This window comes from Mastigoproctus giganteus, chromosome 10 (assembly GCF_048544385.1).
Source record: "Mastigoproctus giganteus isolate SK-2022 chromosome 10, ASM4854438v1, whole genome shotgun sequence".
Classification (NCBI taxonomy): Eukaryota; Metazoa; Arthropoda; class Arachnida; order Uropygi; family Thelyphonidae; genus Mastigoproctus; species Mastigoproctus giganteus.
The window spans coordinates 153,307,903-153,334,329 of NC_143584.1; the positions used below are offsets into that span (position 1 = coordinate 153,307,903).

Genomic DNA, 26,427 nt, shown 5'->3' on the forward strand with positions numbered 1-26,427 from the left:
GTAATAGGGAAATGTTTTTTTTTTTTTTTTTGGCCAGTGCAGCATAAGCCTCAGGCTTCCTTGCACCATATGGCTAATAATAATAATATAGGTTGGAGCTGACTTGGTGTAGCCAATAGGAGATTGTTGAGGGGCAAACCAGGTGTAGTTTGAGTACAGGGATATATTATGGAGGGAGATTAGGATGGTTCTGTGGTTAAGGGGAAGGGCTGGTTTTTGAAAGTACAGTAGAGCGTCAGTTATCTGGAATAATTGATGTCAAACCTCTTCCGGATAGCCAAATTTTCCAGATAATTTTTTTTAATCTAATTATTTAATTAAATAAGATTAAATAAATTTAATCTCACCTTACGATTAAATTAAATTAAGATTAATTAAATAAAAAAAATTATAAACTAATCTCGGAAAACAGAATCATCCATCCAGGCATTTTTATGATTTTTATACTAAACAGGAAAATTAGATTTTTAAATGCTCTCGGTTTTTTCAACTTACTGATAATGAACATGGACAATCTGTGCATCCCAATGACATCTGCACATATAGCAATTGTAACTCGCTATTTTCTCATATTAAAAACTCAGTACAGGCATTTCTCTTTTAGTGGCTGTGGTTTTTCTCGGTAACGCTTTCCATAATAAGCCTGTCTCATCAACATTATAAACGTTTCTTTCTCTTAATTTGCTATAACTGAAGCAAACTTACTTTTAAAGGACACCACTGCCGATTCATCTGTAGAAAGTTTCTCGCCTTGAATAACTAGTTCATGTATACCGAATCCCAGTTTAAAATTTTTCAGCCAACCTGTGCTTGCCTTAAAATCTTCATTATCTCTTAATTTTCGATTAAAATCCAATACTTTTTCACACAACATTAGGCCAGACACTGGTTCACCTAAACTTTGCTTGTGAAGAAAACAAAAATATAAAGTGAGCGCACTCTCTAAAGTGGTATTTTCAGGTTTTGACATAGTCTTTTTCCTGCTAGATCCTCCTTCACTATCAATAATTGACACAAGTTCTGTTATAGCACTGGAATTTTTCTTGATGTCATAAATTATTGAAGTCCCCACATAAAACTCTTTGGAGAGATTTCCTAAATTTTTGCCTTTTCTAATTCTATTAATAATTTCCATTTTTTGTTGCAATGTTAAAACTATGCGTTTTCTTTTCGTTCACATTTTACAGTAAAAAAAATTGAGAAAAATAATAAATCGCACAGTTTGGAGCAATATTATTCTTACTGAATCTGGAGCTAAACTAATCTGAAATTCACTCATGGTTTCCAAGAAAACCCAGTAGTCTCTGTGATATTTTTCTAAAGCACATTTCTGAAGGTCACATAGAATTCCAGAGGTCACAACCATAAAACAATAAAAACAATTTGCAGTTTTGACATGGGAATTTGGCGCCTCCGTAGCCAGGTGGGAAGGAGCGGCAGTGCGTAGAACACGCTTCTTGATTAGACCGGGGTTCGAGCCCGTCACCACCAAATACGGAGGATGCGGAAAGGTCAGGGAATGACCACCGCATATCCCGGAGCAATATGGCCTTAGTTGCTAATGCTCCTAAAAACCAAATAACAAACAAACAAACAAACATGGGAATTTGCAGTTTATTGGGCGTTTTGTTTGTACAATCTGTTATAAATGGGGCGAAGGTAAAGAAAGCCTGCACGAGAAGCATGCAAAAGTTCAATGAAATTTACCGGTAAAAGTACTTTGCAGCAGTAAAGGCATTTGTATTGTTGCTCACTCCGTAAACATACAGTGGTGTTATTGGTCAGGAGTAGAAATTGAATCCCATGGAAGACTGAAACCCTCCCGAAGTGGAGGGGGTAACCTGACATTTTTTCTTTAGAATCACTAGTGGATAAATTTATTAAGAAAAAAAAAAAAAGACAAAGGAAGCCCACACAAGAAGCAAGGCAAACTTCAAAAAAGTTTACTGGTGAAACTTATGTTACGAACATTTTTACGATGCCAGAACTTCCAATATAACTCTGCTCATGATTCAATTAGTGATTCTAAAGAAAAAAGGTCAGGTTATCCCCCTCCACTTCGGGAGGATTTCAAGCTCCAGTGGGATTCAACTTTTACTCCAGACCGATGACACCCATCATCTGTTTACCAAGTGAGCAACAATACAAATGCCATTATGGCAAAGTACTTTTACCGTTAAATTTCATCGAACTTTTGCATGCTTCTCATGCAGGCTTTCTTTACCTTAGCCTAAATGGGTAGTAAACTCGATCTTTCGCTTATTAGTATCAAAATTCAAATTGCAAACATGATTACTATAACCGGCGCTTACTGTACTACCAGTTAATAAAAAAAAAAAAAGAAAGATCAGCCTTTCAAATTATTCTGTATAACCAACGTTCTACTGTACATCCATGGATATTTCTAAACTTTTTAATCCGTTATGGATTGACATAAGAATGATTGAGTGTGTTGTACTACTATTAAAATTAAATTAAATTAAATTACAATGTCCATATAAAGTTAAGATTATTACCATAATGATAATTATTATTATTTGTTGATTAATTGCTTATTAAATGTAAGTTGAGGCTTTAAAGTTAAATTTTAAATCTTGACTGGGCCTCCCTGGATTTTTTCCTTATTTGAGAGGTTTGGGATTTTCTTTTTTCTAAAAACTCCTTCAGGATATCTGTACGGAATAGGTTGCAACAGGCATTGTGGAAGTTAACTCCTTGTTTCTTGTTGATTGTGGAACTTCATAAACATTTTATGAAGTAGACTTCTTTGAAGGTTCTTCTACAGTAGGATGAATCTGTTGTTAGAACTACAGTGTCGGAGTAATCCCATGTGCCCCTGCAGGAAAAGGTGTGTCAGCTGTTTCAGACTATTTGATTCTGCCACATTCAGTGTCTTGCTTATGTTCTCATATCATTTTGTCAAGCCCTCTATATGTTTCTCCGATTTAGGTTGAGTTGCATGAGCATTGGATAAGGTACACAGGGCTTCTAAGGATGGATGGATGATGTTGGTTCAGGGCTAGTTTTTGTTTCAGAGGAGTTCCTGCAAAGAATGTGGGGATGTTATGGATTTTTGCTGAAATGCTCCTTGGGTTTAATAATTATGCTGGTCTTAGGTTGTCTCCTTTCTTCTGTGGAGGTCTGGAACTATTGTTTAGAGTTCTGTTGATGATACAGTCTGTTAATGCTGAAGGATATTGGTTCTTTAAAGCTATTGCCTTTATGTTTGAGATTTTCTGTTCCAGTAATTTTAGTTGGCTAAAAAACTTTCAGGCTCTGTTGACATATGTTGTGATGATGGTTTATGGTAGAGAAATGATTTGAGGACTTGTAGTTTAGAATGCATCCTGTGTCCATGGGTTTCCTATATACTGCCATTGGCAGGTTGTTAGGGTTTCTTGAGATGGGGATGTCCATGAATGGGAGTTGTCCATTTTCTACTGTTTCTACCTTAAATTTTATTTTGTGGTGAAAGCTGTTGAAGTTTTGGTGGAAGTTGTTGAGGTGGTTTTTCCCTCGATTCCAAATGAAGAGAATGTCATCCGCATATCTCATTCAGAGCTTTGGTTTTATGGGATGCTGATTTAGAAAATTTTCTTCCAAGTAGCCTACAAACATTTCTGCCTGAACAGGAGATAGGGAGATGCCCATACTGAGACCTGAGATCTGGACATAGAAGGATTTACTGTAGGCAAAGTAGGATTGTCTTGCCAAAAGGTCAATTAGATCTAAGATGTCTGATGTTGTGGGCTTGATGAATCCAACGTTTGTGTTCTTATCTAGATTATCGTATATGATATATTTGGCATCTTGCAATGGGATGGTGGTGTACATGGATTCTATGCCAAAGGATACAAGGAAGTCTTCAGGTTTACGATTAGTTATTGGAGTCTTCAAATGGCCTCTGCTGAGTTGTAGATTGAGTAGTTGCTTCTAGGTAATATGCTCCTGAGGAGCTTTGTTAACTAGATAGAAATTTGTTTCCCTGGGTGGGATCTTCTGTTAATAATGAGTTTAATGGGGAATCCTATTTTGTGGACCTTGATATTTGCAAAGAGTGAGGAAGCTTCTGAATTGTTGGGGGGTTTGAGTCAGTCAAAGAGGCCTTGGTCAATCTTCTTTTGTTCCAGGAGATAGATGAATTTCTTTTTCAAATTTTTCCAGTGGTCCTGTAGGGTCCACTGGAAACAGTTTGTAGGTTTTTGGTCTGACAGGTGTTTGCAAATTTCTGGTGGTAGTCTGCCAGGTTTAGGATAACTGTGGCATTGCCTTTGTCTACTTTTGCTATGTGGATAGAGGTGTCTTCTTTTAGAGTCTTGATAGCTGTTGCTTTTCCATTGTGCATTGCGGATGATTTTGTTAGAATAGTTGTTTTTAATGAGGTCTTTTAGAACTATACTTTTATTTTTTTACACTTTTTTATATTTCATTTATGCCTTACAAGCAATTAGATTACAAGAATTATGTATAATTTACATGATTAATAAAATGAATAAGACAATTCTTCAACATTCCCTCACCAAAAAACCCTTGTCTGCTGGTTGTTTTGAGGATTTCTAGGTGCATCAACTTTGCCAGTCCTAGTTCATATCTTACTAGATGCAATATTTACCAAGCATTGCACCTGTACAAAAAAGCTCAGCGTTCTAATAAGTAAATGTAGAATAAAGATGTAATCAGGTAATGTTTAGAGCTGAACTGTATAACCATTGAAAAGGAAACAAGTTTAATTACGAATATTCTTAATATAAGAACTGAAAAGATCAAATATCATATCCAAAATGGCAGTAGTTATTAGAAAATTAAATTTCAAAAGGTAGTTGCACAGGAAAATTTTCACGGTGCATCCTGCATTGACAGAAAATGAGGGTGAGAGTTACAAGCAGTGTGGGCATTCTACATTAAACAAGAGTGGGCAAAGCTTCTGTCCTACCTGTGTACGGTGCAGGAGGACAAAGCATCACAGGTGGAACTTCTATTACAGAATATTACAGGTATCAATAAATTTACATTTAATAAATAAAACTTAAATAAAATATATTTTCTTACCTGACTATTACCAGTCTTTCTTTCACAGATATTGGCCACTGAAAATTTGTAACAGCATGATTGTATACCACCAGAAGGTACTGAGTCAGCTGCCCCTTATATTTCACTACACTGTCAACCTCAACCATCCAGGAAAGTAATTTATTCCATCAAGTAACAACAGGCTGGCCAAATGTGAACTTCTTCAGCTGTAATCTACTAGTTTCTTCCATTAATTTATATTTATGCTCCCTGTTTCATGTTCCTTTTCAATGTGACCTACACCTTCAAAGTCTCATCACATGTATGTCTCTTAGTTATTCTTGCCAGACAAGTTTCCTGTCTTTGGACCCTTTCAAAAAAGCTCACTATCTTTCTTAAATGTAGCCTGTAAACCATCACACAATATTGCAGTCTCACCACTGACTTGTATAATGAAACTATAACCTCCTTCTCGCTAAACAGAAAGGTACATTAAATCATTGATAAGACACTGTTGTCATTCAAGGCCACCTGCTTATATCAAAACACCCAAGTCTCACTCTTCAGCTTTAACAAACCTAGTATATATGTTATTGTCAGGTTTTTATTTCTCATCTGTAAATTTAGACATCACCCCCTTTATTCTCTCACTGATATCATTCAAGAAGATCAGATACAATAGTGGTGCTAGCATGAAACCTTGAGGGATTCCACTCATAACTATGGCTACTCTGAAAAATTATCAAAATAATAAGAATAAGCAGACACCTAGTAAAGTGTTTATTCATATAAGGTACGTGTCTGCTCATTCTTATTTATTATTTTTATTACTTTTCACTATTTTGAAGTAAATAGCCATTTTCTTTAAATTCAAACAACCAAAGTTCCATAAGTACAAGGTCTGTCTGGAAAGTATTCAGCCATTTTGAATATCTTGAGAAATGGTTGCATGGCCTTGATGTAACTTAGCAGCTCGTCAGAGGAGACCTTACTGCACATGCGTGAACAGTCACTCTCCCGTGGAGCTAGTCAGTCAGCAGTGAGACGCCGTTGAGTGAGCTTGTGTACTGTGTGACCATCGCTTTCACAATGACTGAGCAAGCAGATCAGCGAATTTGTCAAGTTTTGCTTCAAAACTGGACATTCATCCACAGAAACTATTAGAATGATTAAGAAGGCTTTCAGGGATGATTCAATGAGTGAAGCTCAGATAAAATGTGGTACTGACGCTTAAAAGATGGGTGAGAATCTGTTGAAAGTGATCCATGTTCTGGAGGGCCTTCAACAAGCAGAACACCCGAAAATGTTTTGAACAAGTGCAGGCTGCAATCAATGAAAATCAGCAATTGACAGCGAGAGAATTAGAAGACGATGTGGGGATTCGACGGACTATTGTTTCAGAGATTTTGACAGAGGATCTTGGCATGAAACGTGACCACAAAATTTGTTCCACAGCTCCAGTCACAAGGTTAGAAGGAATTTCATACTGAAGTTGCACAGGACTAGATTGAAACCACTAACAATGACCCAGATTTCCTCAAAAAGGTCATAACAGGAGATGAGTCATGGGTCTATGACTTCTGGCTATACCCAAAGTTAAAATTGTTGTTGGGATTGCCATCAGGCAGTTGATGGAAATCAAAAAAGGACTTTGCAGATTGTTTTGAAAAGTGGAAGCAACGCTGAGATAAGTATGCGAGGTCCCAAGGGGATTACTCTGAAGGGGACTAAGGTGCCATTATCGTACGTAAGTTACTTTTCTTATATATTACATGGCTGGATACTTTCTGGATAGACCTCGTATATATAAAAAATGTCTATGCAAGCTATATCTCTCTTAACATAGTCATCCCACCAACACCAGAAGGTAATGATCTAACCGCTCCCTACAACTGTCAACCTCAACCATCCAGGAAGGATGGTTGAGGTTGACAGTTGATGGTTTAACTGAAAATTGTATATATGTTTATATGAACATTTTTTCACTGTTTTTAAGTCCTGAATCAATCCTGAAAGTATGGCCCAAATATTATGAAACACCCCATATATTTGTTTTTCAAGGGCATTTAAATTATGCTTAAAATAATGTCTATTTATATACAAATTAACTTGATAGCATCCAGAAAGTGCTGCCATCTTTCTTATCTGTATTTACAAATAATAGTATACAATTTATAATAGATGGCAGCATGAAATCAGAGAAGATGACACCTGCCAGTCAACGTTGCCTGATTTGGGCTTAAAAAGGCTGTTATAACATCTCTGTTTATGTATAATTTGATTCAATTTCATTGAGTTCTGGAATTCACATCCAGAACTCGATGAAATTGAATCAAGTGATATCTAAACAGACGCACAAGATATTTATTGTTCCATGAAAAGAGTTAATAATCCATTTTAAAGAGCATGTTTGCTGGACTTTTTGTTCCCTTTTTATCCTCCCCTTTTTCATTTCCAAAAACTTGGACACCTTGTTTTAAAACACCTGTATATATCTAAGGAATATATAAAATACAAGAGCAGGTCAATAAGTAACGCACTATAAGCTCTAACATCTTGATTATCTATATTTACTATAAGCTCTAGCATCTTTATTATTGTAATCATACTCCTTAACATACATAAAACACAATCTTTCAACTTGTGAAGAACCACTACACTACATTTTCTAGAGCATTCTTTCCAGGCGGTGAACTTACCCTGGTAAAAATCAGCAGCTGATGTTTACACCAATGTTTAATATCAGAAATAAGTTCCATATCACTCTCAAACACCTTATCACACCTTACCACACCCGAAGTACAAGTGTACTTTGGGTACAGTAAGGTGTGATAAGGTGTGACCGCCAAACAAAAAAAAAAAAAATCTGATCGGTCACGGTCAAGATTATAAGGTGGTTGCAACATTATGCTTCACCCCAGCTTGGTGATCTTTGACAGTCTCATCTGTGCTGTATGCAGCCTTGCATTATCCTGATGAAACTTGATGTCCTGCTGATTTAGTTCAGGTGTCTTTTAGTTTTCAGAGCTCGATTAAGCTTTTCCAGGGACAAGCGGTATCTTTTTTTGTCAATAGCTGTTCCACTTTCCAAGAAATCGATAAAAGCAATGTCATTTTGATCCCAGAAGAAGGAGGCCATAAGTTATGTCAACAATTTGGAATGTTTTGGTTCTTTTTTTTTTTTTTTTTTTACATGGTATCGGGTGTGTCCATTTCATGGATTGCTTCATTCATGGGTCATAATAGAAGAGCCATGTTTCATCAAAAACAATGACACCTTAAAAGCACTCAGGATCACCAGTGCCAAACCTCTCCAGAAGATCTCCACAGATCTCTTTCCTCACAGCCATCAATCTCTAGTGTGAGCAGCTTAGGCACTCACTAAGAACAGACTTTTCTATATCCCAGGTTGTTGATGATGGTCCAGACATTTCCTTTTGACATTTTCATGGCATCTGTCACTTGTCTTGTGGTTATGCACCTGTCATTTTGAATGAACTGATCAATGAGTCCTTCATTTTCACTGTTTGTGACAGACAGTCTTCCAGCTCTTGGTTTATCTTTTATAAACCAAGAGCTGAAAACCTATTGGAGCTACTGCTGGACATTACTTCAATTAACTGTCTGATCCCCATAGACTGCCAGGAATTTGATGGCTACACGTGGCTGACTCATCGCCCAATTTTAATTAGAACTCCATCACTGCCGGAAATTGCTGTCACTTTGTCCATCCATATCTACAGATCTAAAAACATCAGAAAAATGATATTGCATGTATTACTAGGTAATTGGCAGTAGAACAAACTTACATCATGAATTTTCCCCTTCCTTATGCGTGCGCGCGCGCGTGTGTGTGTGTGTGTGTGTGTGTGTGTGTGTGTGTGTGTGTGTAATTGTGCATTACTTATTGATCTGCCCTTGTAATTAGAGAATTTTATGAATTTAATTATAATTAATAATTACACATTTCATTATAAAAGTTTTCTCTGAACATATTATAGTATATTATAAAAGTATATTAAAAAAAAGGATTGGTTCAATTCTAAAATTAGCATTAGCATTAGCATTAGCAGAGGCATATGATGCAAGAAAGCAAGCTTATTCAGCATCAGCCAAAAAAAAAAAAAAAAAACCCACTCCCATTTCACCCCTCCGTTCGTTCGAAATATCTGTCCAGTTGAGCTTTAAATTTGTTTAGGCTATCAACTTCAACAACAAGTGATGGAAGTCGGTTCCACCAACCAACCACCCGCTGGCCAAAGGCAAATTTCCGCACATCTATCCGACATCCGTCCTTCCTCAATTTGAATTTATGCCCTCTGAGGTGATTATTCTGAGAAAGATGAAGAATCCCATTGGCATTGAGCATGCTCAAACCATTCAAAGCCTTATACACCTCTATCAGATCACCTCGCCGGTGCCTAGTCTCCAAACTCTGTAATTTGCAAAACTTAAGCCTTTCTTCGTAAGAGCAACCCTTTGTTCCATTTACTAATCTTGTTGCCCTTCTCTGTACCCGTTCCAGCAGCTCTACATCCTTCTTGAAATGAGGCCTCCAGACCTGTATACAGTACTCAAGATGTGGCCTTACCATTGCCTTATACAAGGGAATAATCACCTCCTTATCCCTGCTAGAAAAATTCCTGTATATCATTGACAAGACACCATGAGCTACTCTTGCAGCTCGTCTGCACTGCTCAGAGAACTTCATATCTGCCTGCACAATTACCCCCAGGTCCTTTTCATTCTCCACCACTGTCAGTGTAGTACCGCAGAGTTGATACGTTGCTCTGGGGTTACTGTTTCCCATATGTAGTACTTTACATTTGTCGATGTTAAACCTCATTTGCCACCTCTCAGCCCATCTGTTCAACCTTTCCAGATCCTGTTGCAGCAGCATAGCATCAGTATTGTCCTTAACGACCCTGCCAACCTTTGTATCATCTGCAAACTTGGACATTAAACTTGATATCCCATCATCAATATCATTCATAAACACCGAAAACAACAACGGACCCAACACTGAACCTTGAGGAACTCCACTAATAACATTAGTCCACGTTGAGCAGTGTCCATTGATTACCACTCTCTGTCTTCTGCCACTCAACCATCCCCTTATCCATAGCAGCAATTTGCCTCCAATGCCAGACTGCTCCAATTTGTGCAGCAGTCTTCCATGTGCAACAGTATCAAAAGCCTTTCTAAGATCCAAATATATAATATCAAAGTTATTCCCTGCATCCAGTTCTTTTGTGACTACATCATAGTATCCAATCAAATTGGTCAGGCAAGACCTGCCCTTAACAAAACCATGCTGCGTCTGAGCTATAACTGAATTCTTGTCTAGATGATCCTGCAGTGCTTCTTTAACCAGTGCCTCCATTAATTTACCTGGAACAGAAGTTAAACTAACAGGTCTATAATTACTTGTGTCAGCCTTTGATCCTCCTTTGTGAATTGGGGTTACATTTGCACATCTCCAGTCTATGGGTACCTCCCCTGAGTCCAAAGAAGCTCTCATAATTATGGCTAGGGGTTTGCATACTTCCTTTGCTGCCTCCTTTAATATAACTGTATAGATCCCATCCACCCCAGGTGCCTTTTTTATGTTTATCCTCAACAATCTCTCCTCCACTTTCCTCTCAGTTATTACAAAATCATCCAGCTCACTGCCAATGTTTACTTTACCTGCATCATTCTCCTTCCTGAATAACTCCTCATGCGTGAATGTAGATGCAAAATACTCGTTTAGATTGTTAGCCACCTGAGCAGGATCCTCAACTGTTGAACCATCAATATCCAGTGGACCAATCTGATTCATCCCTTTCCTTTTCGAGTTCAAGTATGTAAAGAACTCTTTTCTGTTTTTCTTTGCATCCTTTGCCAAGGATTTTTCATAGTCTGCCTTTGCCTGCCTAATCTCCTTTGTGACTTGGTTACAGACCAACTTATATCTATCATAGGCTTCCATGTCACCCATTAATTTGTATGTATCCCATGCATTTTTCTTCTCTGCCACATGTCTCATTAGTTCATCTGACAACCATTTAGGCCTAAACCTTGAACAATATTTCTTAGTTGGTATGTAAAGCCTGGTAGCCTCCAAGATTAGTTCCTTGAATAAACTGGCTTTTACACACTGCGATTAATTGTGTTAAGAACTACAATGTCCTCCATGACAGTAAGTACAGTGGTTTCACCATTTGTCACTCAACCCCCATCAGAGACCAAAGTGGCCGACCGGGCTAGCCGGGTGGGTAAAATGCCTGCCTGGCAATCCAAAAGTCGTGGGTTCGATTCCCGCCTCGGGCTTGGATCAAAGTACTGCAAAAACCTTGGGAGGTGCATTATGGCCACAGAAGCCTATGTGCCAACAACTACCAAAAAAAAAAAAAAAAAAAAAAAAAAAAGAGACCAAAGGGATTCCTGAAAGGCCACTACGATCAAAGCAATGGTTAAGAGTAGTGGAGCAAGCAGAAGGGGTAGGGTTTATCTCCTTGAGTTCTGGGTTTTCAGTCCCCCCGCCCCAAGTCACAAGTCACAAGTCAATAAACAAATTGGGAGCATACTTTGCATATTCTATATGTATTTCTGATACCAATGATGATGGATAAGTCAGCTGCTGATTGCTAAATTTCTGAATTTTTAATGATTTCTGTATGCATATTGATCTGTAAACATGAACTTGTACACATATCCTGAGATACTGATGTTAGGTAAAACTTACATCAACCAACTACATTTCTTTTTTATGCCCACTTGCACAATTTTAAGGTGCTAAGGAATGATTTTATATACAAAAAATCAATGCTTTTATGTTTCCATTTCACACATGAGGAGTCATTCAGCGAGGGGAATGCCAGAGGTGTATTCAACTCTTGCAGTAAGCTAGAGAATCTTGTAATCTCTGAGAGTAAAGTGGAGGAAAAATTGTTGAAGATAAACATATGAAAGGATGAAAGGCACCTGTGTTGCATGGAATCTATCCAGTTATATTAAAGGAGGCAGCAAAGGAAGTAAGCAAACCCTTAGCCATAATTATGAGAGCTTCCTTGGACTCAGGGGAGGTACCCATAGACTGGAGATGTGCAAATGTGACCCCAATTCACAAAGGAGGATCAAAGGCTGACACAAGTAATTATAGACCTGTGAGTTTAACTTCTGTTCCAGGAAAATTAATGGAGGCACTGGTTAAAGAAGCACTGCAGGATCATCTAGACAAGACTTCAGTTATAGCTCGGACACAGCATGGTTTTGTTAAGGGGAAGTCTTGCCTGACCAATTTGATTGGATACTATGATGCAGTCACAAAAGAACTGGATGCAGGGAATAACTTTGATATTATATACTTGGATCTTAGAAAGGCTTTTGATACTGTTGCACAAATTGGAGCAGTGTGGCATTGGAGGCAAATTGCTGCTATGGATAAAGGGGTGGTTGAGGGGGAGAAGACAGAGAGTGGTAATCAATGGACACTGCTCATCGTGGACTAATATTATTAGTGGAGTCCCTCAGGGTTCAGTATTGGGTCCATTATTGTTTTCTGTATTTATAAATGATATTGATGATGGTATATCAAGCTAAATGTCCAAGTTTGCAGACGATACGAAGGTTGGCAGGGTTGTCAAGGACACTACTGACACTATGCTGCTGCAACAGGATCTGTAAAGGTTGAGCAGATGGGCTGAGAGGTGGCAAATGAAGTTTAACATTGACAAATGTAAAGTACTACATATGGGAAACAGCAACCCCAGAGCAACGTATCAACTCTGTGGTACTACACTGACAGTGGTAGAGAATGAAAAGGACCTAGGGGTGGTTGTGCAGGCAGATATGAAGTTCTCTGAGCAGTGCAGATGGGCTGCAAGAGTAGCTCATGGTGTATTGTCAATGATATATAGGAATTTTTCTAGCAGGGATAAGGAGGTGATTATTCCCTTGTATAAGGCAATGGTCAGACCACACCTAGAGTACTGTATACAGGCCTGGAGGCCTCATTTCAAGAAGGATGTAGAGCTGCTGGAACGAGTAGAGAGAAGGGCAACAAGAGTAGTGAATGGAACAAAGGGGTGCTCTTACCAAAAAAGGCTTAAGCTTTGCAAATTACAGTGTCTGGGGACTAGGCACCAGCGAGGTGATCTGATAGAGGTGTATAAAGCCTTGAATGGTTTGAGCATGCTCAATGCTGATGGGATTCTTCCTCTTCCTCTTGCTCAGAATAATAACCTGAGAGGGCATAAATTCAAATTGAGGAAAGACAGATGTAGGATAGACGTGCGGAAATTTGCCTTTACCCAGCGGGTGGTTGGTTGGTGGAACAGACTCCCATCCCTTGTCGTGGAAGTTGATAGCCTAAATAAGTTTAAGGCTCAGCTGGACAGGTATTTCGAACGAACAGAGGGGTGAAGTGGAAGTGGTTATTTTTTTTTTTATTATTTATTTATTTATTTATTTTATTTTATTTTAATTAATTTTTTTTTTTTTTTGGCTGATGTTGCATAAGCTTGCTTTCTTGCATCAAATGCCTCTACTAATGCTAATGCTAATTTTTATAGCACACTAGCCGCTAAATCCTATGGTATGCCAGTTCTTAAGTTACTCTAGTTCATACAAGTTTAATCATCTATATCTGCACAAGTGTGTGCTCGCAGACAAATTTGTACATTGCACTGGTTGCAAATCCCACAATAACTCACAGGAGAAAATAATACTCTCTTTCCTCCCAATGTAATGGCAAATGTTACACCTCTAACAATGGCATTGAGGCTATAGTTAAACAATAAGCCTTTTCATCTTTTATTGTGTGTAAAAAAATTCTAGTAAAGAATAAGTTCTGTAAGAAAGAGTTACATGTTCTTAATTCTGTTATATATATCATTTAATTCTTAGTTGTTAGTTACTAGGCTATTATATAGTTATATATTCTTAGTTCTGTTATGTTTTTAGCTCCGTTATTATTAAGAACAATTTAGTTCTTAATAGTTCATATTGAAATCTGTTCTGTATGCAAATAGTCTAATTTCTCTACTTACAGTTAACTGTCCTTTCACAACAAATAACATATACTTATTGCAATTTAATAAACAGTGAAGCTAATATTTCGGGGGAAAAAAAACAACACCAACTTCTGAAAAAATGTCATTACAATTTAAATAATTTTAATTGCAGAAATTATTAAATTCAGAAATTTTTAATCAACAGCTGACTTACCCATCACCATTGACATCAGAAACACACACAGAATGTCCAAAGTATGCTCCCAACTGATCTCCAGTAATGTTCACAATGTTATGCAGCACAGAATTAAACAAAACAACCTGCAATTAAAATTGATTTTAACCATTTCAAATAAATATGCCAAGACTATTTTCTAAAATAAACTAATAAATAAACGTGTAAGTCACATGACTAAATTTATGGTTTACCTAAAGAATTAAAAAGTTAACTAATCTGGCAGCCAAGTTTTATAATATGATTCAAATGACAAAAACCAACTACAAACAATCAATCCAGCATCACAATGACTAACTATTTGTAGATAGAAATAGATCCAGACTTTGCTCTATGAGCCTTTCCTCCATTTAGGAATCTAAAATGCTGATGGAAATGGCATTTGGGACTCACTTATGATTCGAGGTTTAAATTTTAGCAAAGGTTTAAATTTTGGTTATTCTGTGAAAATAACATTATCTGCTTGCACATTCACACTGATGGGACTTTTAATAACTTCCACTTTATCACCTATATGCAAGGTCAAAAAATAGTATGCCTAATATGCTAGAGATAACCACTCAGGTGTGAACCAACATAAGCAGGAATCAACATGTAGTGCCCACACAACACAGAAGAACAGCCAACCCCCCCATGGCACTAGCAAAATATAAGAAGGTAAATCATTCTCACAATCTGGTGCAATACCACCACTTTATTTAATGGAAGCTTGAATTAGTAAAAACTGTATTTGGTCTACCATCTCCCCATCATCATCTCTCTCTCTCTCTCTCATATAGTATGGGTCATGCCATTTGAGGTTATGGCAGGCATCGTGCTGAGATACAATATTCTTTACATTATAAGAATACAGCTGCCAGTAGGAGGGAGTCTGAGAATGAGTATGGGAGGGGGTGAAGCAAAGGCTGCATAATGTCAAGGAGCTGGGTACGTCCTTGCTGTATATATTTCATAGATAAACATCTCATACAATATCCCCCTTCCTCCAACTTTTAGTTCATAGAGAAACCTTCCTAAAACTGCCTAATTCATCTCGTAATATATATTTCTAACAGTTACAACAAAGATGTTAAGGAACTCTGAACAATCTTGATGCCAAAAAGTCTCCAGATCCTAATGCACTTGAAGGCTTTTTAAAAGCTAGAGCTAATTCCCATTTTATGTTGCCCTTTAATACTTTCTTATTCTATCGGCACATTTCCATCTGTATGGAAATTTGCAAATAATTTGGCCTATTCCTAAGAAGGGGCCAAATTCCTTCCTTCCAATTATTGTCCTATTGCACTTACATCAACGAATGGCGCTCCGTAGCCAGGTGGGCAGGAGCAGCAGTGCGTAGCACACGCTTCTTGATTAGACCGAGGCTCAAGCCCGTGACCACTAAATACGGAGGATGCAGAAAGGTCAGGGAATGACTGCCGCATATCCATGGAGCAATATGGCCTTAGTTGCTAACGCTCCTAAAAACCAACCAAATAAATAACGTCAACAAATTAAATCAACAAGAGTTAATGTATTCATGCTGGTGATCAATGATCACCAATATGAATTTCACAATTCGTTTGTCTCAACAAATAATTATGGAAAGAGTAGAAGATATTGGAAAGAATTTGTTCGAACAACTTTTGGTTCGGAATTCTGAACCTCCGATTAGTCATGGCAATGTGCATCAAGAAGCTCTCTATAGGAAAATATTGGATCTCCAACAAGTTATGAATGTGTTTATTTGAACTGCAAATTTTATAGGATCACATAGCCATAATTAACATATGATTCAACAGTTTCTTTCAGAAATTGAAGCAATGAAATTTTACATAGCGCAATGAGATGGCTTAGTTGTGGCAAAGTGTTATATCATTTCTTTAAACTGCGCCATGAAATTGATATTTTATAACAGAAAAAAGGAAATCAATAAAAAAAATATCAAATATGGAGTGGCTGTTTGATCTTGCAATTCTTACAGAGATTTCTAGTCACTTAAATGCTCTTAATTTAAAACCACAAGGGAAAGGAAAATTGGCCTTTGATTTTTATGGTGACATCAAATCATTTTAAAATAAGTTGTTATTATTTAAATCTCAAATTGAGAAAGAGAAATTAGTTCACTTTGAATGTTGTACTGAGCTAAAAGAGAAACATATTGCCAAAGAATCGTTGCCTCTCGTTATTACAATTATTTTTTACGAGTTTGAAAGTCGATTTGCTGATATAAGATCCCATGAAAAAAGACATAAGCTTGTTTGAGAATCCATTTACTTCTATGGCTGAAAACTACAATCCCAGCTTGCAACTAGAAATTATTAATCTTCAAGCCAAATAATTGGTTCAAAAACAAGGATATAGACTGCAAAATAAACTACTTAAATTCTACAAGGCTCTTCGCGCATCTAAAGATTTTCCACTAATAAAAGAAAATGCCATGAAAATGGCTACTTTGTTTGGATCAATGTATTTTTGCAAGCAAATTTTTTCATGCATGAAATCAAATAAATATTTAAAAATAAACAGAATAACAGAAGAGCATCTTCATTCCATGTTGATATTGGGATCACATATTTTCAACCAAATTTTGAACAATTTTCTAAACATATCCAACCTCAATCATCTCATTAAATATTAAGTGTTATTTAGTAAACGTTATTGTGTATTGTACTTAATAAAATTTTTGAATATTTTCAATTTTAGATGTATATTATATTTATTAATTCACCTTAATATTAATAAAAATATTAAGTCAAGAATATTTGCATAATAAGACTGTTATAAATTATACATATTTTTATTTCCTTTTTAATACAAAAAATTGAGCAAACTAAATAACAAATATTAACAAAACAATACAAAATAAACTATAAAATACTTGATTCACATGGTGATTCAACTATAATCAATAACAATTAAATGCAATAAATTGGGAAAACTTGAACAAATCTTTAACAATAATAATTGACTTAATGTGACACTTGAGTTTATTTGACAGTAATTAGTTTCTTTATATCTGGTTCTATTTTACTTCGGCCACAGCTGTAATACTAGTACTTGCTTCTCGTTTTAAGGTTCCTTTTATCAACCATGGTCACTTATTTTAATAATAATATTTCGAAATACTGATAATTATCAAAAAAAATTTATACAAGGAACTGAGTTTAGTTATGATATCGGTTCATTTCCCCCTCTCCTTCAACCCATGTAATCCAGGCTAAATCGCATATGAATGACATATTAGATCACTACATTGTTACTTTTTCGTAGATGGCATTACCTCCACGCATACTTCTCTATGCAAAAAAATAACGTTAAAAATTATAATGATACAAAAGTGGTGTACGCTACAAATATGCAAAATTTATTTATATTTTTTTTAATTATTAATTACGAATTTTTGCAGAACACTTGTTCATATCTCATGGAACACAGTTTGGGAAATGCTGCAGTAGATTATTTAAGTATTCTGGCTGGCCTGGCCACCTAATTTCCAAGGATTTCAGTGGCAAAAAAAAAAAAGGCTGAACACTAGAATTTGGAAACACCGAAAGAGATTTACAAGAAAGCGGTAGAATTTAGATGTTGATTAGATGGCGGCATTGTTAGGGGTACTCGGTTGGTTTAGTTAGAGTGGGGAGGGAGACTGAAGACTGGGGGGGGAACCAGTAGAAGGATGGGGACGATAGAGTAGGCATCACCAAAGAGGTCAGTGGAGATGAGCCCCACCAGGCGAAGTATGTGAAGGCAGGAGGGGTGGAGACAAGAAACCCATCTCCTCCCCTCCCTGCCTGGGGTTGGGGTTTTAAAGGGAACAGGTTTGAGTACCCAGTTCAGATCGCCAAATGCCATGTTAAGTCGATTCCGCAGAATGGTCAAACTGACCATCCTGCTCCAGGGGTAGGATACGTTAGCTGGCAGTGGGGAGTGGGAGAGAGAAACATTTACTTCATTCGTAATCTGCATTCTCACTCTGCTTGCATTCTATTTTTATATTTTATAATATATATATATATATTTTTTTTCTGTTAGGATATATATATCTATCTATACATTAAAAAAGTTTTCCTCCTAGTGATATTTATTCAAGCCAATGGGAGAAGAGGGTAAAGCAATTAGGTCACTACAAATGCCATTAATTATTGACAACTGCCTCCATAACGTTCACCAACCTCATGCATGTGATTCGCTGTCTAACATTTGATGTTCCATTGTAACGTTTTTTTGTATATTAATGAATATTGTATATTTGTAAATACTGTGGTTTAGTATTTTGTAAATATTTTAAATATTTGTATAGTTTGTAAATATTTAACTGATTTGTAAATCAGTTAAATATTTTAGCCCTGCTCTTTCGGATGCAACAATATTCCTCATGTATTATGGAACCCGAAGCTAAGGGCCTTTTCCTAAGTGACCTATGTAATAATTACATAGTGATATTGGCTGAAATAGACTGGCAGGTACAGACACTCCCCGACTTACGTAATACTCGACTTATGGAAATTCAACTTTACGTAACTTTTTTCCGGCCGGTGCCAACTTAAAAAAATCTTGGAAACGTATTTTGCATCCCGTAGGAATAAATGGAGGTATCATGAAAATATCGTAATGTGAACCCAATAACACGTTGTTTTATTTGGTAATTTGTTCCAAAACCTCAGAAGTTGAAATTTTCGCTATATAACTAAACTATGTATCTCTCTAAAAGGTAATTTTTATAATGGAAATTGCACTTTCATCGTTATCATATGTTCCATTATAAGAATCAATTTTGAATGCCTTGTCATATTTTTCTAAAACACATTTCTGGAGGTCACTACCATAAAACAGTAAAAACAATTTCCACTTTCTGGTTTATTGGGCTTTTCTGTTAGCACAATCTATTATAAACAAGTAGTAAACGCTATCCTATTCCATTTGCGATAATACCGATAACTGGAATTCTGTGGTTTTTACAAAAGGCCTCCGTAGCCGAGTGGTCAGGAGCGGGAATGCAGTAGCACACACTCTTTGAGTAGATCGGGGTTCAAGCCCCTGATTGCTAAATACAGTCGATCTGCCAACTCGCACTGGACCAGAGTCGTAGATTATGGTCCATGTCCCTCAGCATGAATTGTTGAGGAGGCTTCCAATCCTGCAGTGGGTTGATAATGGCTGCAGTTTACCTTTTTGTTTTTTTTATTATGGTGAAATGAGTTCCCTTTCACTGAAATCTTCAATCATATAAAAAACATAAATAAATTTTCAGAATCTCTCTCTCTCTTCATTCCTATTTACTTATTACAATGGTGAAGGGAAAGAGACCAATGGGAAGTGCAAGTGCTGGCAGTGCTAGGAAATTAAACAAAATTAATTTAGAAATGAAGATGATTAATTGAGAAGTACGAAGCAGGACAAAATTTATCATCTATTGCGCGGAATTAGGTCTCGCTGATTGATTGTTTGTTTGTTTGTTATTTGGTTTTTAGGAGCATTAGCAACTAAGGCCATATTGCTCCGGGATATGCGGTGGTCATTCCCTGACCTTTCCGCATCCTCCGTATTTGGTGGTGACGGGCTCGAACCCCGGTCTAATCAAGAAGCGTGTGCTACACACTGCTGCTCCTTCCCACCTGGCTACGGAGGCGCCTCGCTGATTGAACAGTGAATACTATTTTAAGGGGCAGTGTGCATATAAACAGAAACAAGTTAAAGGATCAATGCATTTAAGATCCACAGTGATCACAAAACAGTGTTCAGGTGCTATATCGAAGATGGAAAGGCTATTAATAATATGGATGGAAAATCAGATTCAGAAGCAAGTGCCCCTGAGTCTAATTATAATTCAAGCAAAAGCAATATTTATGAAGATATTAAGGATAAGTACAGTGTGACCCCAAGCCAAGTTCGTGACAAGCAACGTATAGTTTAATAGGTTCAAGCATTGGGCTGGTTTCCAAAATATTAAAATATGTGGTGAAGTTGCCACTGCCGATTCTGCAGCTGCAGAGAAATTTTGTGATGTGTTGAAAAAAACCCCTTATAAATTTCCACATCTCTCAACTTCCACAGTGGCGTGCTTATCAGCTGGAGAGTTAATTCTGGCAATGATGCTCAAAAGGTAAAACTTGCTGACATTATGCCTGTCTCCTCTGTCTTTTTGTAATTTTATCATTTGAAATTTTTCTAATTTTGTACTTTTATAATTTTTCCTGTGGATGAGATGAAAAATTAAATAAATAATTCTATTTACAGTTCGTTGAACATTTTGCTTCAATCAAATTCAGCATGCATAGTTGTGAGTGCTGCATAAGCATTTAGGGAAATTTCGACTTACGTAGAGTTCTGCGGAACGCAACCCTTACGTAAGTCGGGGAGTAGCTGTACTTCGATGAAAGGGAGAAAGATGGCGATAACTGACAAGTGAAGGCACCTCCATCTGATTTCTTTGTGACATCGAGAAGAGGGGCTTAGCTTAGGTAGGGTGTTTATCCTTCCATCCCGCTGTTTTAAAATGGGAAAACGAGTTCCCAATTTAAAAACAGCGGCAAATGTGGGGAAAAACACCAGGGAAAGCAGTGACATCTGCCAATCACTACTTTCCCACTGTTTTGCTCGCTGCCATGTTGGAGGGTGTATACCGTTCTCCAGAACGGTGATATTTATTCGACCTTAAGAATGCTATGCACTACAAATACACAGGTAAATAATTACATAGGTCATTTCCTGATTAGATTTAAACCAGTGCATTTCGACAGGTGTATCTTTTACATAGAAAAGATTTGACTTACTCCAGTATACCTCTACATTTTACATAGAAAAGTGTGCGTTGGGGGTGGGCAAGCAAAATGAGCAGGGGGCAAAGCCCCCTAAGGTATATTATTTTTTTTTCCCCTTGCTCATTCATCTTTTTCGCACACACCAGGGCAGGGATGCAATGGTGTGTGGCACCTCTGTAGCCAGGTGGGCAGGAGCAGCAGTGCGTAGCACATGCTTTTTGATTAGACTGGGTTTCGAGCCCGTGACCACCATATACGGAGGATGCGGAAAGGTCAGGGAATGACCATCGCATAGCCCCAGAGCAATATGGCCTTAGTTGATAATGCTCCTAAAAATCAAATAATAACAATAACAACAACAATGGTGTGTAATGTAAATTTAAATACTAATGCTTAATAATTAAGCTAAATAAGCAAGAATATAAAAGATTAACGCTAGGGTTAGTGTGTACTTAACTGTAACATTTATGGTTTGTGTTATTTTTCTCACACACTTACTCTCTCATTCGTTTTTCTGGCTTTAATTTCATTTCTTCGACTCTTGCTTACTGCACTGCACTCTCTGGGCACCTCAACTTACTGTTGAGGTGCCCAGATTCTTCAGTTGTGCTGCAGGCCTATTATTCTTCAGCTGTTATTCTGTTATTCTTCAACTGTTATTCTTCGGCTGTGCTGCAGGAATAGCCGCAAGTTTTTTGCAGGCCAGGGAAGAATGCAGTGATAGTGTTTGTGTTGTTAGTATATAAAGTAAGGTAAGTTCTTATTAACTTTGCATTCTTTCGGCCAATTACATTTGCTCTTCCACTCATTCCCATTCACCATAAAACTCGTTCACTCTCCCTTTCCCTCGTGCTGGGTCACTCTTCTTTCACCAAAACTGACATTTATTCCCTTTTACCATAATTCCCAATTCAACTCAGTGGCCAGCCTATTCATTCTGTCTTTCATTCTCATTCATTCTACATTGCATCCCTTTGCTACTAGCTTACTGATATTTTTCAGCTAATCTGCTTCCTTGGTTGCCTGTACATCTCCCTCCCCTACGTGGCTACTTATTTGGTGTGCAGCCCAGGTTCCTAGGGTAGTCCTAGGGGGTACCCAGGTTTTGTCATGTCAGGGTGCAGAATACTGCTATTCTGACAGTTTTTAAGTCATAGTCTGGGCGTGGTGGGAAACGTGAGCAATTTTTACTATTGATTATTGTTTAATTGCTTTAATTGCTGAATTGCCCTTCTTTGGATAATTCTGTGCATTTTGAATGCTTTCTGTGTGAAGGTTGTAAAGGCTTTATAGTTTTCCTCTTCTATGATGACGAGATGTTCTTCCCTGGGTAGGGGCCAATCTGTGCTATTAGCTCTGTTCTGAGGATGTCATAAATTATACATTCATATAGAATGTATGAAATTTATAACTCTGTCACTTTGTAACAGTGAAAAGAGACATTTGGTCCTTGTAAAGTTAAATTCAGATCATTAAGTCTTCCAAAAATATCAGCTAAATATGCTAATCTAGTCAACCATAATTCAAAGAAATAGTCTTTTAATTCACATTTTGAATCGCAAAGGAAAACTCTCACTTCTGATCAAAGTTCAAAAAGACAATTTAAAACTTTACTTCTGGACAACCATCTAAATTCGCTACGCAGTAGTAGTTTTTCATGATCATCTTGGCATAAAATTTTGAACATTTGCAAATTTAGTGCATGGGACTTAATAAAATTAACGATCTTAACCGACTGATCTAAAACAGTTTTCAGCTCTTCGGGTATTGCTTTTGCAACCAAGGCTTCACAGTGAATACCGCAGTGAGTGAACTTAGCTTCAGGAGCAACTTTCTTAATTGTAGCTACAATACCACTATGCTTTCCTGTAAAGCCTGATCTCCATCAGTACACACAACAATGCAGTTCTTCCAAAGAATATTGTGTTCCATCATAAAATTGTTCAATTTTTTAAATATTTCATTTGCAGTTGTTTTACTAAATTCTTTACTAAATCCTTATACAGACCTTTACTAAATCCTTAACACTGCACAGTAACTTACTAAAGCAACAATGCATACTGACAGTAACCTGCCATGTAAGAGTTTTCCAGGAAGGAATAGAAAACAATGTGAGATAAGACTCAGTCGCAATTTTAAACTTTCTGAGAAATATATTGCTATCCGCTGAGAGGTTGAACAAACAAATATCTGAAAATCAATGCATGATTTGTGAACTCCTGTTAGATTGAAAAAAGATAGGTAAAACATGTAATTATTTACATTTAGAGGGGGAAATTCTGAATGTTTTATTTTTCATAATTTCATAAATTTTATGAAATTATGAAAAAAATGAAAAATTCACGTACCACCAAATCTTTTTCCACATGCCACCAGTGTTACATGTACCACCAGATGAGAAACGCTGGTCCATATTTTTATTTTATCATTTTCTCATTCCTTTATATTAGTTCAATATTAATTCACCATATAAACAAAATAATAGCAAACTACTTTATTATTCACCTTTACTTATCAACCTGCTCTTATACAAGTTGTTAAGTAAAGGTTTCTTTTATTTATTTATTTTTATGACTATAATACAGGGTGTCTATAAATTATTCACCTGATTATGAAGCTTGATTAAAATTTGATTGTAATAAGTATTGTAAGAGAGTTTGCTGCATTTTACCAGTTTGGAAAATAGAAGTAAGTCAGAAATTATGTGGTAAAATGCTGTTCTACCCATATGTATCCTTTCAAATAATTGAAAAGAGTGGTTTATGTGGTAGGTGATTTCAAGTTTTCCATCTAATTTTTAAATGAAAACTAATTTATTTTTATTGTCAGATATTTCATACTATATATTGACCTGAAGTAAGAGTGTGAATTTTTCAAACCATTATACACCCGCTTCAGTAAATCTCTAAATGCACCTTTGATAACATATAGAATAGAATGTCAAGATGGTAGCTGATTTCATTCCAAGTGTTTTGAAGCATTTCATGAGAAATGGAAGTCACTGCCTGTTTAATCCAGCCTTTTAACTCTGTGACATTATTAATTAACTATATGACAATGGAATGGGACGATTCCAGCCAGGGGCGTAGTTACCGTATAGCAAAAGTAGGCAAAGCCTAGGGGCACTAGTGAATTAGGCACCCTACTTCACCAGGGCCCATAAACAGATGCAAGTAGGGGCCGCCCCTATTACGCTAGGGCCTATAGACAGACGCAACATGTAATGAAAATATTTTTCTCACTGAGCTCCTCAACAATGTTATACATCTATAATAAGGAAGGAATTCTTATATTTTATCGCCAAAACAGAACAAACCCAGGCAGCGGCAGTCTTTGTTTTGCTTTTACAAATGCAACTTTGTATAGTGATCAGACACCTGTTCGGTTACTTATGTGTATGCATCATATGGTGTTCGGGATTCCTCAACATGACAGGAGGGATAAACCCCACCATATACGAACATTTAGCCATATACGGTGGTCAAAAGTTGTTAGGTGATTAATTTCAGTCCAAGTTTGTTCAAGTTATTATCAAAACAGCAATGACATATAAAAATGTATTTCTTTATTATTGCTATCTGTATTCAAAATATAAAGTTTAAAATTAAATTAATAAAAATTTTAGTTAAAAATGGATGAAAAGAAAAAGGGGAAAGAGTGGAGTCCATAAAAGAACAATGGAGAAAGCAAAGGAACAAGCAGTCAATAAATTACCTAAATTAGATCATTTCTTTACAAAGCACAGTAATGAATTATGTCCAGAAGAAGGTAAAGAAAAAACCAGTATTGAATCAGAAAATGCGGAAAAGAATGCTGCTGGTGTAAATATATCTGCGGATCATTTAAATCAAGCAGGGTCATCAAATGAAAACAATTCAACAATAATAGATATGCCTTCGTCGGAAATTAGTGTTGAACGCACTGCACCATTTATTCCCTCAAGTGATCTTGGAGAATATGTGGTCATCAACATTTCAAATGAAACAAAAAGAAACATTACGAGTTTTTCACCTCAGAGACCTAAAGGACCATTTCCAAGGGATCCTGAACAACAAAATAGAAGATTTAGTGACATGTACTACTATTCTACTTCAACGTATGGTCCAGTTCCTCGTTTGTGGCTGTTCTACTCTGGACTATGAGATTGGAAAAATCTATCTTTTCGGATAAAAACTCAGTGTTTCTCAACATCATATCGAAGCATGTGCTATACATGAAATGTGGCAAAGAACACAACAATCGATAAAGATCTTGAGGAACAAGTAAGATACATATCCTCATTTTGGAAAATGGTACTAGAATGGTTATTTGGATAATGCTTATGCTGGCTAAAAATTCTTTAGCATTTCGCAGTCATCGTGAAGGATTTTCAGAAGATTACAGAGGCAATTTTTTATCGAAAGTCCGTTTACTTTCCTACTATGATAATGTAAAGAAACAAATTATTAATAAGCCATCTGGTTCAGTAACTTACTTAAGCCCAACTATCCAAAATGAGTTAATAGAATGTTTTGGTACCAAATTAACAAAAGAAAAGTGTTACACTCAAAATTAACTCAACACTATTCTATTCACTAATTTTGGATACTACTCAAGATCTCACAAAAAAAGATCAATTAAGTGTTATTGTACGACCTGATCACATAATTCACGATGAAAACTAAAAATCCAAAGATTTTGAAATTTGTGAAACGTTTTTTGGATTCTATGACATGAATGATCATTCGACAGAAAATAATGGATAATATAATGAAAATATTACACAAACTAAATGTTCCCACTGAAAATGTTATGGCCAGGGATATGATGGGGCTAATGCCACGAGTGGGGTTTATAATGGTGTGCAGTTAAAAGAATCCAATCAAATGCAGAGTACATTCATTGTGCAAGTCACAATTTTAAATTTAGTAATTAATGATAGCTTAAATTTTTGTAATAATGTTTCATCATTTTTCAACATTCTCAAATTTTGTATATTTTTTTGGAAAGAGTACAAAAAGATGGGATCTTCTTTCTAAATTTACTGGGGAATCTGAAGTTACATTAAAAAAACTCAACCCTACTCGCTGGTCTTGTAGATTACAGGCTATAACAGCTGTGAAAGTTTGTGTTGCGGATATTATAAAAGCTTTGACAGAAATTAATCTCAAATCAACTAAAAAAGCAGACCGAGACAAAGCACGTAGAATAATGAAGCAAATGATGACATTTGATTTTATTTTCATTTGTATATTTTTGAATAACGTGATGCACAAAATTAATTATGCTTCAAAAACTCTACAGAAGCATGATATAGACCTTGATGAATTCACTTCTGTATTGGACAGTCAGTAAAAATTTACAAAACATTCGAAATTCATACAAACAAATTAAATAAGAATCTGAGAAAATTGCCAAGGAGTTTGGGGTAGATCCCAAATTTGAAGACAAACAACAACGTAGA

General features: G+C 36.5%; 1 protein-coding gene across 1 annotated transcript in view; it reads right to left on the reverse strand.

The window, feature by feature from the left end:
* Positions 1–26,427, reverse strand: part of LOC150079392 (integrin alpha-PS2-like) — a 514,720-nt gene that overhangs the window by 175,483 nt on the left and 312,810 nt on the right. Inside the window, exon 9 of the mRNA XM_090382299.1 lies at positions 14,221–14,327. Coding sequence (XP_090238425.1) covers positions 14,221–14,327 — 107 coding nt within the window. The remainder of the gene's footprint in view (positions 1–14,220; positions 14,328–26,427) is intronic.